The 13,516-nt window shown below is 40.3% G+C and overlaps 1 protein-coding gene and 1 non-coding gene across 2 annotated transcripts in view; both read left to right on the top strand.

Annotated features, from left to right (window-relative positions):
• LOC126162581 (uncharacterized) overlaps window positions 1–12,900 on the top strand; it is a 249,666-nt gene extending 236,766 nt beyond the window's left edge. Inside the window, exon 23 of the mRNA XM_049919176.1 lies at window positions 10,833–12,900. Within this exon, the coding sequence (XP_049775133.1) occupies window positions 10,833–11,085 (253 nt within the window). The 3' untranslated portion in view covers window positions 11,086–12,900. The remainder of the gene's footprint in view (window positions 1–10,832) is intronic.
• Window positions 4,860–4,934, top strand: Trnas-uga (transfer RNA serine (anticodon UGA)). The gene has a single exon. It is a non-coding gene; the product is annotated as a tRNA-Ser (tRNA).
• Window positions 12,901–13,516: the final 616 nt, after the last annotated feature.

The raw sequence follows: 13,516 nt of genomic DNA, 5'->3' as shown, positions 1-13,516 counted from the left end.
TTGTTGTACCACGGTGGCTCTTTTCCATCTCTTACGTTCTTGCTTGGCACATACTCATCTAACACATATTGTATGATGGTTTTGAACTTTGTCCACTGATCCTCAACACTATCTGTACTTGAGACAAAACTTTTGTGTTGAGTCATCAGGTACTCTGTAATCTGCTTTTTGTCACTTTTGCTAAACAGAAAAATCTTCCTACCTTTTCTAATATTTCTATTTACGGCTGAAATCATCGATGCAGTAACCGCTTTATGATCGCTGATTCCCTGTTCTGCGTTAACTGCTTCAAATAGTTCGGGTCTGTTTGTCACCAGAAGGTCTAATATGTTATCGCCACGAGTTGGTTCTCTGTTTAACTGCTCAAGGTAGTTTTCAGATAAAGCACTTAAAAAAATTTCACTGGATTCTTTGTCCCTGCCACCCGTCATGAACGTTTGAATTTCCCTGTCTGTATCCGGCAAATTAAAATCTCCACCCAGAACTATAACATGGTGGGGAAATCTACTCGAAATATTTTCCAAATTATCCTTCAGGTGCTCAGCCACAACAGCTGCTGAGCCAGGGGGCCTATAGAGACATCCAATTACCATGTCTGAGCCTGCTTTAACCATGACCTTCACCCAAATTATTTCACATTTCGGATCTCTGTCAATTTCCTTCGATACTATTGCACTTCTTATCGCTAGAAACACACCTCCCCCTTCACTGGCCAACCTCTCTCTGCGGTGTACATTCCAATCTGAGTTTAGGATTTCATTACTGTTTACGTCTGGTTTCAGCCAACTTTCTGTCCCTAGTACTATATGGGCATTGTGACCATTTATTAATGAGAGCAGTTCTGGGACCTTTCTATAGACGCTCCTGCAGTTTACTATTAGCACATTAATATTGTTATTCCCTGTTGCATTTTGCCTACTCCCACCTTGCTGCGTCTCAGGATGGCGTCTTGTCGGGCCTAGGGAGGGAATTCTCTAACCTAAAAAACCCACATGCGCACTCCACACGTCCTCCGCTACCCTTGTAGCCACTTCCGGCGTGTAGTGCACGCCTGACCTATTCAGGGGGACCCTACAAAATAGTTAGCTCAGATGCCACCCCGCGAGCGAGGCTTTCCGCCTTCACCAATTCCGCCAACCGCCTGTACGAACTGAGGATGACCTCTGAACCCAGACGGCAGGAGTCATTGGTGCTGACATGAGCAACAATTTGCAGTCGGGTGCACCCAGTGCTTTCTATCTCTGCCGGCAGGGCCTCCTCCACATCTCGGATGAGACCCCCCGGCAAGCAGACAGAGTGAACACTGGCCTTCTTCCTCGACTTTTCCGCTGTTTCCCTAAGGGGCTCCATCACCTACCTAACATTGGAGCTCCCAATAACTAGTAAGCAAATGGAGGGTTTTGACAATGATATTTTAAAGCGCTCCATGTTTGAAGTGTGTATAAGTAGTGAATACCCGACATCACAAAAACTTGCTACAATATTGCAAGAAAAAATTGGTTTCAGAGGTAGCACATCATCAATGCAAATAATTTTAAAAGACTTTGATTTCAAATATGTTAATAAGAGAGTTTTTTGATTGAAAGAGGTGACATAAGTGGAGAACGAACCTCATCCCTTATAAAGATGTACAATACAACAGGAGGAAGTAGTTCAAAATGTATTACCCTGATGAATCGTAGGTGTGTCCGAATCATTCCATGAATACTTGCTGGGAAACGAGTGATGGTACTGGTGGTTTTAAAGTTCCCATAGGAATAAGTTCTCACATAATTATTCTGTATCTCGGCTCTTCTTCTGGCTTTGTTCCTGACAGTAAACTAAAATGTAGGCATAAAAACAATAGCAAAAATCAGAAATGAACACTGTCAGTTTCAAGTGGTTCACTGAAAAATTCTTGCCATACTGTACTTCGAAGTCAGTCATTGTAATTACTATGCCAGTTATCATTCACAGGTTACAGAGAAAACACTAAGTACAAAAACCAGGAAATTGGATATCGTGCTCTGGTTTAAATAAAATATACCACCAGACTTGTGCCAAACTTTACAGCTTGTTAATTTATACAAGTCATGTGACAGAACGTACAAATTTGACTTTCGTGCATGTGAATGTAGTCGCAAAGTTTTACATTTACTTGCATATCATTTTCATTATAATCTGTCAGAATTAATTTTGGCACAGATTAAAAGATATGTGTGGAGGGGGGGGGGGGGGGGGGGGGGGGACGACAAAACATTCAACATAACAAACACTGTTTCGCTTTTGTGTGAAGCAATAGACAACATCCCCTTTCAGCATGGGCACACCGTTTGCAGGAAGCTGAAAAGCTTCAGAAAGAAGATTTTGATACAGAGGTGAAGATGGATATGAACCTTGAACCTATCATCAGATGGTTCAGACACAGACTCGGTTAGCAGTAACGATTGTATCATGGTATTGAGTTTGTTCCAAATTAAAGTAATGATACTTCTTGGTTTTACAAACTCGAAGTTTAAAAAATCTGTTTGTCCACATTTTAATTGCATACATGGTACATGGGAACTTCCTAGCCGTTATTGATTAGGAATGTGTATCTTGTGAAGAATATAGACTGTATTGTTCCACATATTTCCCAAGGAGAAGTTAAGCTTCGTCCAGTGTATTGTATGCCTTAACTACTCATGAGAATGTGGCTGGATGAATTCGTTGAGAACTACAATATTGCAACATATAAACCTCTATGATTTTCAAGGTAGGAACTGGAAACACCTTAAAATGATAGTAAAAATTAAATGTCGAAGTATCGATGGTTTTTGACTTTATCGGTCAGCATTCCCTAGAGTAATTTGTAGAAAACGGTTGGTTATTTGCCTGTTCAGTGGACCATAAATGCTGTCTGTCACTATAATGTCAAATAAGTTAGTTCACACTTGTAGTGCTCGTTGACAGCGAAAAATATGACAACATACAGACAATTTTCATGAAAGTGTTTTGCACTAGTCTTTGTTACCAGTAATTCTTTTTTACTCACAGTAATTTATATTTTACATTTAACTACAGTCTCTCTCTCTCTCTCTCTCTCTCTCTCTCTCTCACTCTCACACACACACACACACACACACACACACACACACATTTTTCGTAGATTTGAACATATACCATAGGGAAACTTCCTGGCAGATTAAAACTGTGTGCCCGACCGAGACTCGAACTCGGGACCTTTGCCTTTCGCGGGCAAGTGCTCTACCAACTGAGCTACCGAAGCACGACTCACGCCCGGTACTCACAGCTTTACTTCTGCCAGTACCTCGTCTCCTACCTTCCAAACGAGGTACTGGCAGAAGTAAAGCTGTGAGTACCGGGCGTGAGTCGTGCTTCGGTAGCTCAGTTGGTAGAGCACTTGCCCGCGAAAGGCAAAGGTCCCGAGTTCGAGTCTCGGTCGGGCACACAGTTTTAATCTGCCAGGAAGTTTCATATCAGCGCACACTCCGCTGCAGAGTGAAAATCTCATTCTGGAAACATCCCCCGGGCTGTGGCTAAGCCATGTCTCCGCAATATCCTTTCTTTCAGGAGTGCTAGTTCTGCAAGGTTCGCAGGAGAACTTCTGTAAAGTTTGGAAGGTAGGAGACGAGGTACTGGCAGAAGTAAAGCTGTGAGTACCGGGCGTGAGTCGTGCTTCGGTAGCTCAGTTGGTAGAGCACTTGCCCGCGAAAGGCAAAGGTCCCGAGTTCGAGTCTCGGTCGGGCACACAGTTTTAATCTGCCAGGAAGTTTCATATCAGCGCACACTCCGCTGCAGAGTGAAAGTCTCATTCTGGAAACATCCCCCGGGCTGTGGCTAAGCCATGTCTCCGCAATATCCTTTCTTTCAGGAGTGCTAGTTCTGCAAGGTTCGCAGGAGAACTTCTGTAAAGTTTGGAAGGTAGGAGACGAGGTACTGGCAGAAGTAAAGCTGTGAGTACCGGGCGTGAGTCGTGCTTCGGTAGCTCAGTTGGTAGAGCACTTGCCCGCGAAAGGCAAAGGTCCCGAGTTCGAGTCTCGGTCGGGCACACAGTTTTAATCTGCCAGGAAGTTTCATATCAGCGCACACTCCGCTGCAGAGTGAAAATCTCATTCTGGAAACATCCTCCGGGCTGTGGCTAAGCCATGTCTCCGCAATATCCTTTCTTTCAGGAGTGCTAGTTCTGCAAGGTTCGCAGGAGAACTTCTGTAAAGTTTGGAAGGTAGGAGACGAGGTACTGGCAGAAGTAAAGCTGTGAGTACCGGGCGTGAGTCGTGCTTCGGTAGCTCAGTTGGTAGAGCACTTGCCCGCGAAAGGCAAAGGTCCCGAGTTCGAGTCTCGGTCGGGCACACAGTTTTAATCTGCCAGGAAGTTTCATATCAGCGCACACTCCGCTGCAGAGTGAAAATCTCATTCTGGAAACATCCCCCGGGCTGTGGCTAAGGCATGTCTCCGCAATATCCTTTCTTTCAGGAGTGCTAGTTCTGCAAGGTTCGCAGGAGAACTTCTGTAAAGTTTGGAAGGTAGGAGACGAGGTACTGGCAGAAGTAAAGCTGTGAGTACCGGGCGTGAGTCGTGCTTCGGTAGCTCAGTTGGTAGAGCACTTGCCCGCGAAAGGCAAAGGTCCCGAGTTCGAGTCTCGGTCGGGCACACAGTTTTAATCTGCCAGGAAGTTTCATATCAGCGCACACTCCGCTGCAGAGTGAAAATCTCATTCTGGAAACATCCCCCGGGCTGTGGCTAAGCCATGTCTCCGCAATATCCTTTCTTTCAGGAGTGCTAGTTCTGCAAGGTTCGCAGGAGAACTTCTGTAAAGTTTGGAAGGTAGGAGACGAGGTACTGGCAGAAGTAAAACTGTGAGTACCGGGCGTGAGTCGTGCTTCGGTAGCTCAGTTGGTAGAGCACTTGCCCGTGAAAGGCAAAGGTCCCGAGTTCGAGTCTCGGTCGGGCACACAGTTTTAATCTGCCAGGAAGTTTCATATCAGCGCACACTCCGCTGCAGAGTGAAAATCTCATTCTATATACCATAGGGGTATGACAGCAGCAACACTGTTCGGCAACGCGGCCTTTAAGCCCGCTCTCTGCCTTTACATATGCCCAGATCTAATCCCCTCCATGCTGCCTATCGCTTCATCTCTACATGTGGAAGTGCCATCCTATGTGAAGTGGACTATAGTACATTTGTAAAATCATGAATATTGGGCACAGGATATTGATTGGGTATCATAGGGGCATTCCATTCTTTGTAATCACCCCAAGGTCTCCAACACCCGTGATGTTGTCGTTGTTGGTTGTGTTTTTTCTTTATAAAAAAGGTAAGAACCATGCACTATCAGATCTTCGTATCACTCCTTTTTCGTGCAAATCTATCTCTGTCACTTGTACTGAGCCACCATCTCTTTTCCTAGAAGCCCAGTTGCCTTTTCTTCTCCTTTCTTGAGTTGAGCCAACTGAATGTCAATGGTCCTACTGTATGCATACAGAAAATTCACCCCTAAGATTGGTTCCATCACATCCGCTATTACAGACATCCAGGGATAGTGTTATAAAAACCTAAATTCACTTCCTTGCTGCAGCTGCCATACTTCGTTATCGGCTGTTTATTTGCTGCCATGAGGTGAACAAACGAACTGTTCTTGACTGAGATATTTCTCTCTACTGGCCAGGTGCTTACATTGGACTCGGTGTCAAGCAGATAATAACACGAAGTCTCCACATCTTATACATAGAGTCATTGTGATAAAGGCAAAAAGAAAGTGCCTGTACTTACAGTGTATGTGTTATTTAACTGCAGGGTAGATTATACCCGGCAGCTCATTCACTGAACCGTTTGTGATACCGGCATAGTTGTTCATGTTTCTTCTGTCCAATGTTCAAGTGCACTACAGGACCCTCAGAACTGGTGGTCTTCCAACCCTTGATATGTCTCTGTATCACATTTAGTTGCTTTTTAATGTCTGAAATTGTGCCTCTTCTGACTTCGTCACTGCTTCTGTGATGCGTGGTGCACTTGCTTTCTCCATTGTTGCATAAACTCTTGTCAGACAGCTGGAGAACAGTGGTCACATCACACCCATCCTTCATAGCCACCACTCTTTTAGTGCCATGGGAAGCTGTGATGTCCAAATGTACTGGAGCGTAGCATCCGAAAAGTCTGCCTCTGTCACCATCCTCCATAACTGCCGCAAAAATTCTGAGGGGGGGATCTTTCACCTCGTCACTCACTGTGTACAAGGTGTATCCATTCATCTAACGGTTTATTAAGCCTACTTATCAAAATCTTCTTTAGAGTTGTATAATGCTGTATTGTTGGATGCTTAATTTCGTTTTATACAATGCCACTGCTCTGGAATCCAGACTACTGCTTGCTATAATGAACTTTTCTTGGTCATTTGTTACTTTATTATGAATGAACAGCAACTCTAACATTGAAAACTAGAGTTTCAGTTTAGCGGGAAGGAACTGAGGCATGGGCATCTTCATATGCCCTCTAGATTAATCACCATTTCTTATAGTTTCATTGATTGCGGAGCATTTCGTGCACAAATCATTAATTAATTCCATTGAAATGTTTGCATGCCACGCAATTTCATTCCACAAGTCTTGTATCTGTCAGTGGATTACGGAGCCTTTTGTGCACAAATCATTAATTAATTCCATTGAAATGTTTGCATGCCACACAATTTCATTCCACAAGTCTTGTATCTGACAGTGCAACATACTCTGTAGCTCTACTAAATGTGTTGTAGGACTTCTGTCATTTGTTGCTGTCGTATGTGTTGGCGAATTTGTGTCATGTAGCTTATTTGTTTCTTGCTGTGTGAGTTCTTCTGAGCCTGGAGTCGCCACTTTATGGTCACTACATAACATCATATTAATTAATAACTTCTTATACCTAAAAACAAAGATGATGTGACTTACCAAATGAAAGTGCTGGCAGGTCGACAGACACACAAACATACACACAAAATTCAAGCTTTCGCAACAAACTGTTGCCTCATCAGGAAAGAGGGAAGGAGAGGGAAAGACGAAAGGATGTGGGTTTTAAGGGAGAGGGTAAGGAGTCATTCCAGTCCCGGGAGCGGAAAGACTTACCTTAGGGGGAAAAAGGGACGGGTATACACTCGCGCACACACACACACACATATCCATCCACACATATACAGACACCAACCATATCATTAATAACTTCTTATACGCACGTGTGAGAACATAAACTTTATTTCTGTTTCTCGTGAAACGTAAAAGCGAATAACCAATAACTGAACTTCTAACTCCATAGAACAAAGGCTAAAAATAAACAGTACTCAAATAATTAACGTCTTTGCCACCGACTGATGCACTAAGTGTAACTGTTTATTTATTTTGTCTGTCTTCCCACTCCTGCAACCTATTTCATGAATGTACATTATTGAACAAGATACATCAAAAGAAAAGAATAGGTTGTGGTTCAAATTCTGAAAAAGCACACATAATATTGAAAAGAAATGCAAAGCAATTTTTAAGGTGTTTCAAAACAGTTATATTTCCTTTTATAACATTTCTAAAATGGTTGAGTTTGCTATTTCTTACCTGGGACTTCTGTTTCAAAAGAGATTTTTTTCAGTTATGGGGAACATTTGGTATGCAGAAAGGTGTAGACTTTCAGTTTATACCTCTAAATATCTCCTAAATGTTAAAATTGATTCAGAACTTTCTTGTTGTGATTTTATTATGTAACTCAAACAAACAAAACATTTCTGAAAAAAAGTCATGTCTAGTGAAAAATAGAACTGAATAAAGTTTAATATTTCAGAAAACTGTAAAGACTTCTAAGTAATTTCAAAAATATGTCCTGGGTTTGACCCAAAAAAATATGGTAATATTGGTAATATGTCCTAGGTTGGTCCTAAAACAACGTTATAAGCATAGCAATAACTGACATGTATTTTGTCATCCCCATAAAGTTAACACATCTAAAAAAGTTAGCCTTGCAGATTCGGACCTTTATCATCAATATGTTGAGAGCTTTCCAGGTAGTGTTGGCTGTTTCAGAGTTGGTTGACATTTTCTCTGTCAGAATGTAGTGTTACCTGGTACTACAGTTATACACTCTTCAGTTACATTAATGTGATCACTTGTCAAAAGCCTGAATGACCATATTTTGCAATGCAGACAGCTGCAACACTTGCAGGAAGAGAGTCAGTGAGGTCCTCTAAGGCACCGAAGAGGGTGTGGAGTCATGACAGCTCCAGCACCAAGCTCAGCTGCACTAAGTTTCTTGCTTTAGGATCCATGGCACAAATGGCGTGATTGAGGTGGTACCACAGATTCTCGATTTAGTTTAAATTCAAGGGCTTTGGTGGCTAGGGGAGTACGGTAAACTCATCATGGTGCTCATTTAACTACACACACACACACACACACACACACACACACACACACACACACCCCTTGCAAGCTGTGTGACAGGTTGCATTGTCCTACTGGTAGAAGTTGTCATGCCGAGGAAGAACAAACTGCGTGTAGGGGTGGACACAGTCCCCAAGGACATATGAATACTTGTATTGATCCATTCTGCCTTCCAGAATGACAAGATCACCTAGGGAACACCATGAAAACATTCCCAAGACCACAGTGCTCCTTCCTCTGACCTGGACCCGTCCAACAGTTGTTACAGAGTATTTGCTTTTAGATGTTTCATGCCATACATGCCAACATCACTTGGCCAATGGAACATAAAATGTGATTCATCTGAGAAAGCCACCTATCACGACTCAGTGAATGTCCAGTTGCGGTACTGGCATGCGAATTCCAGCCTTCGTTGCTGATGAACAGCAGTTAGCATGGGTTCATGAACCAGGTGCCTGTTGTGGAGACTCACATGCAGCAACACTCACTGAACGGTCATTGAGGAGAGACTGTAGGCAGCCCCTTGATTCACTCCGAGTTGTGCTTGTAAGCTTGTGGATGATATTTTACCACATATTTTCATCTTTGTGTTCAGACAGTGTTGTGTGAAGATTAGAGGTCTGAAAAATTGATCTCTAGACATTTTACAGTATTGTTCTCATGAAGCTTTTATTAACATCATCCCTCTTCAAGTTTTCTTTCATCTTCTCTGTTTCTGAGATCAAGGCAAAAACTTGGGTCTTGCTCGAGTTTGGTTCAAATCATTTTGGGCATAGTACACAGAGAGATGGTCCAGAGAGTTGAACATTTTGACATCTGTTTCTTCAGATGTATATCCTGATTTGCCACTGAAAGAAATGAAAGTGATTCCTGTGTTTTGTTTCCTTCCATGTCTATCTTCTATAAGGGTAGATTAGATTGAGAATATGCCTGCAACATAATCTTTCAAGTATGAAATCATCTTGTTCAGGTACGATTACTTCATAAACTGATCTTGAGATCTGTTCCGAAGCTTTAAATAGAATAAAGAGAGGTGTCAGCTGTATTTTTTTTCCATTCTATAGCTGGCTCCTACCTTAACTCCAAAATAGTAATGACTGTTTTTCTTTTTAGCAGTGTAGTTTTCAGAATCTTGTTTCTTAAATAAGAAGGCAGAAAGATTGTGAAACATTTGTTCGGTATATAATTTTCATATAACATACTTAACAAAATGTTGTTATTGATGCCATTAAACGCTTTGGATGAGTCACATGAGATGCCTATGGATGATATTTTATCATTTTAAATTTTTGTCACATGCTCAGTGAATATATAAATTGCTTTTTCAGTATCAAAGACTTTTTGAATTCCAAAGTGTGATTGCTCGAAAATGCCATTTTTTTCACTGGTAGGAGACTGTGTAGTGAGAAGAGAGTGGGGGAGGGGTGTAGGTTGGTAGTTAATGGAATATTTAAAATCAGGCTTTATATGGAATAACATACATATTGACTTTGCAGAACTACAAGAAAAATTGTGTTGAAAGTGATGTTCATTTTCCTTATTTAAATGCCATCAGTGTTAGAAAGCCATCCTACATTCAGGGTGTTACAAAAAGGTACGGCCAAACTTTCAGGAAACATTCCTCACACACAAATAAGGAAAAGATGTTATGTGGACATGTGTCCGGAAACGCTTAATTTCCATTTTAGAGCTCATTTTAGTTTCGTCAGTATGTACGGTACTTCCTCGATTCAGCGCCATGATTTCATATGGGGTACTCTACCTGTGCTGCTAGAACATGTGCCTTTACAAGTATGACACAACATGTGGTTCATGCACGATGGAGCTCCTGCACATTTCAGTCGAAGTGTTCGTACACTTCTCAACAACAGATTCGGTGACCGATGGATTGGTGGAGGCGGACCAATTCCATGGCCTCCACGCTCTCCTGACCTCAACCCTCTTGACTTTCATTTATGGAGGCATTTGAAAGCTCTTGCCTACGCAACCCCGGTACCAAATGTAGAGACTCTTCGTGCTTGTATTGTGGACGGCTGTGATACAATACGCTATTCTCCAGGGCTGCATTAGCACATCAGGGATTCCATGCGACGGAGGGTGGATGCATGTATCCTCGCTAACGGAGGACATTTTGAACATTTCCTGTAACAAAGTGTTTGAAGTCACACTGGTACGTTCTGTTGCTGTGTGTTTCCATTCCATGATTAATGTGATTTGAAGAGAAGTAATAAAATGAGCTCTAACATGGAAAGTAAGCATTTCCGGACACATGTCCACATAACATATTTTCTTTCTTTGTGTGTGAGGAACGTTTCCTGAAAGTTTGGCCGTACCTTTTTGTAACACCCTGTTTATACATACTGATAGTTATTTGTTTGACTTTTTATCTTCATAATTTATTGAGAAGATTATTTATAGTTTCTGTTCAAATAAAAATCTTAGCTTTCTGTATATTGCAGCACATTTCATTCTGAATTACTTCAACACATGAAGAAGTTTTTGAGAAAAGCTGTGTCATGTAAGAACCTGAGAAGAATTTGTACATTGGCAGTCTCTCTTCTTCTCATATTTTTGATTGGTTCTTCATTTCTGAATCTATTTGTAAACTGTTGTCTGTACAGTCATACATTTTATGGAACTCTGTGTTCTGTGATGGAAGATGTATTCAAGCCTTATGTAACACTGAGGCATCTTTCTCCGCCTCCTACATGATGATAAATTTAAGATATATAATACAATTGCCATAGATCTGAGGTAGAAAGTCACCACATATAATTACTCATCAATGGTTGGAATAGTGATTTATCTTAAATAACCAGTGTGTGTTAGAGGGTGCAGTGACAGCGAAACAGAAGATTCAGAGCCACTAAAGTGGTATTTCAGTTAAAATAACTCACCATTTGCAATTGTGTTACTTGTTATTGTACTTGCAATGCATTAATTTGAAAGGGGGTGCTGTACATACAGAGTATGTGTTTCTCAACGATTTAATTAATTAAATTAATTAATGATTCATATAATGTAAACTGAAATGTAGTTATTGTAAGTACAAGAAGGAATCTGCTTGTGCAAAAATATGTGAAGAGAGCTATGTTCTAATAGTTTAAAAAACTGAAATAGTTGATCAAGTCCTGATGTGAAAGGACTGGCGTGTTTTGTAAATATTAATTTCTGTTTCTGCTGCAGCTGAATTTATGAACAGAATATCTAGTAAATATGGTATCTGGGCCACTAGATGCATTTCTATACCTATACATTCCCTAGACTTATTGCTGTATCTGGATCCAGATTTGGATCTTGTCTAATTGTAGTTAATACAACAAACATTGGAATACTGATAAAATTATGTAAGAAGGAACTCGAAAACTTTTGTTTTTGAAAGATAAAGCAATATTAGAGCAGGATTGGCAACTAACATAGAAATTAAACTTTATTTGATAGATCAGTATAAATGCAAATCTATGGCAGTTTTCTAAAGTGCAATGCTATTAATTTTTTCGCCTGCGGAATGCTGTTGTGTCTTTCCCCTTTTTGTATTCTGATTGTATAGTTTATTTAACAATAAATTTTGTGATACTGCATGACAAAACAGAAAGTTGATTAATTCAATTTTTAAATCAGCTTTTTTTGGTTAGTGCTCAACTTTGTAACTATTTCTTTTATGAGTATGTTAAAATAAATATTCTCCCAACTTTTATTGTAGTTTACAGTGCAGCAATAGAAAAGAATGGCAATAACAATGTACTTTGTAATGAAATGTAGTGTGCCTTCAGTCCTGGACCATTTCAATGGAGTAGATACATTTGAAGCAGTTTTATATTATATACATTTATAATATAATAACTTATAGTTCCGCTAAATATAAAAAACTCTTGGATATTCCATTGCATTATAAATGTAATTTAACCCTTTAACTTCTCTGGAACATGTTTATGCACACCACCAGGCCTTCTACCTGGTACTCTGAATGTGTCTATGTGTAGACACGTTTAGGGTACCAGGTAGGACTGGTGGTGCACGTTCAAAGGTGCATGCGTTAACACGTCCAGAGCAATTAAATGGTTAATAACAGCAAATTTGTATGTTTGTACAGTAAAATTTTTGCAGCAGAATTCTAAGTTATTTTAGGTTATGCACCTAATCTGATTCAAGCCATGAAGATGAGAAATGACTCATCTTTTCTCTTCTGTTGCTCTAATATGATATCTTAATTTATTTTCAATGAATCAATGCATTATTTGTGTTCTGAAGATGGAACTCTGCTTGTTAAGACTTCTTCCTGTTATGTACAAAGAATACAATTATTGTTTACCTTTGCAGACAATACACATTTAATGTCATCTCCTCCTTCCTTCATATCTCCTAAACTATGTATTGTACAATGATATAATTTCACAGGTGCATTTCATGGTAAATGTGAACAGCATCTGTAAAATCTGTCACAAATACAGTTAGCAGTAAACAAGTAATACATTGTCATGCCTATTGCAAAAATGAACAGCGAAAATATAATAAACAATAAACTTTTTTCCTTTCATCATTTTGAGGAGGGCGTCAGTGAGAAAAGTTTGATAAAGGTTTGAAATTATTAGTAAAGTTTTTGCAAATCAATGAAGTCTGGGTATTCCTGTGTCATGGCCTATCCTTCTTTTTCACTCCTACTCCCAAGCTCTTGATAGGTAGGTGGTTCTTACCCCCCACAGTGGTTCTTTCCAGACAGTAAATGATACTTGTATGTGTTCCAAGTTTGGTTGAAAGCAGTCCAGTGGTTTCAGAAGAGATGTGGAACATACATACATACATACATGCATGTTTTAATCTGTATGAATATCCTTTTCCCCAAGATCTGATTTTGATAATATGTAACCAATACAGTGCACCTAGCTATGCTGAAGTTACCGGTGAACCCTCCATAAAAATCCGTCTAGTGGTTTTGGAGATTACTGTGTTCAGACAGACAGTCAAGAAAGTTTCACTAAAACATTAAACCACCATATTTTTTTGGTGATCTTATTTTGATGAACTAAAGCCTACACGAGCCCCAAACCGTGCTCAAATAACGTGCAAAAATCCTGTGAAAATTCGTATTGTAGTTTTGGAGATTAGCATGTTCAAAGACAGTCAGAAATCACTGTTTTACAGA

Source organism: Schistocerca cancellata, chromosome 2 (assembly GCF_023864275.1).
Source record: "Schistocerca cancellata isolate TAMUIC-IGC-003103 chromosome 2, iqSchCanc2.1, whole genome shotgun sequence".
Taxonomy (NCBI): domain Eukaryota; kingdom Metazoa; phylum Arthropoda; class Insecta; order Orthoptera; family Acrididae; genus Schistocerca; species Schistocerca cancellata.
Note: the sequence above shows the minus strand (reverse complement) of the source record. Positions and strands in the feature narration are given on the sequence as shown.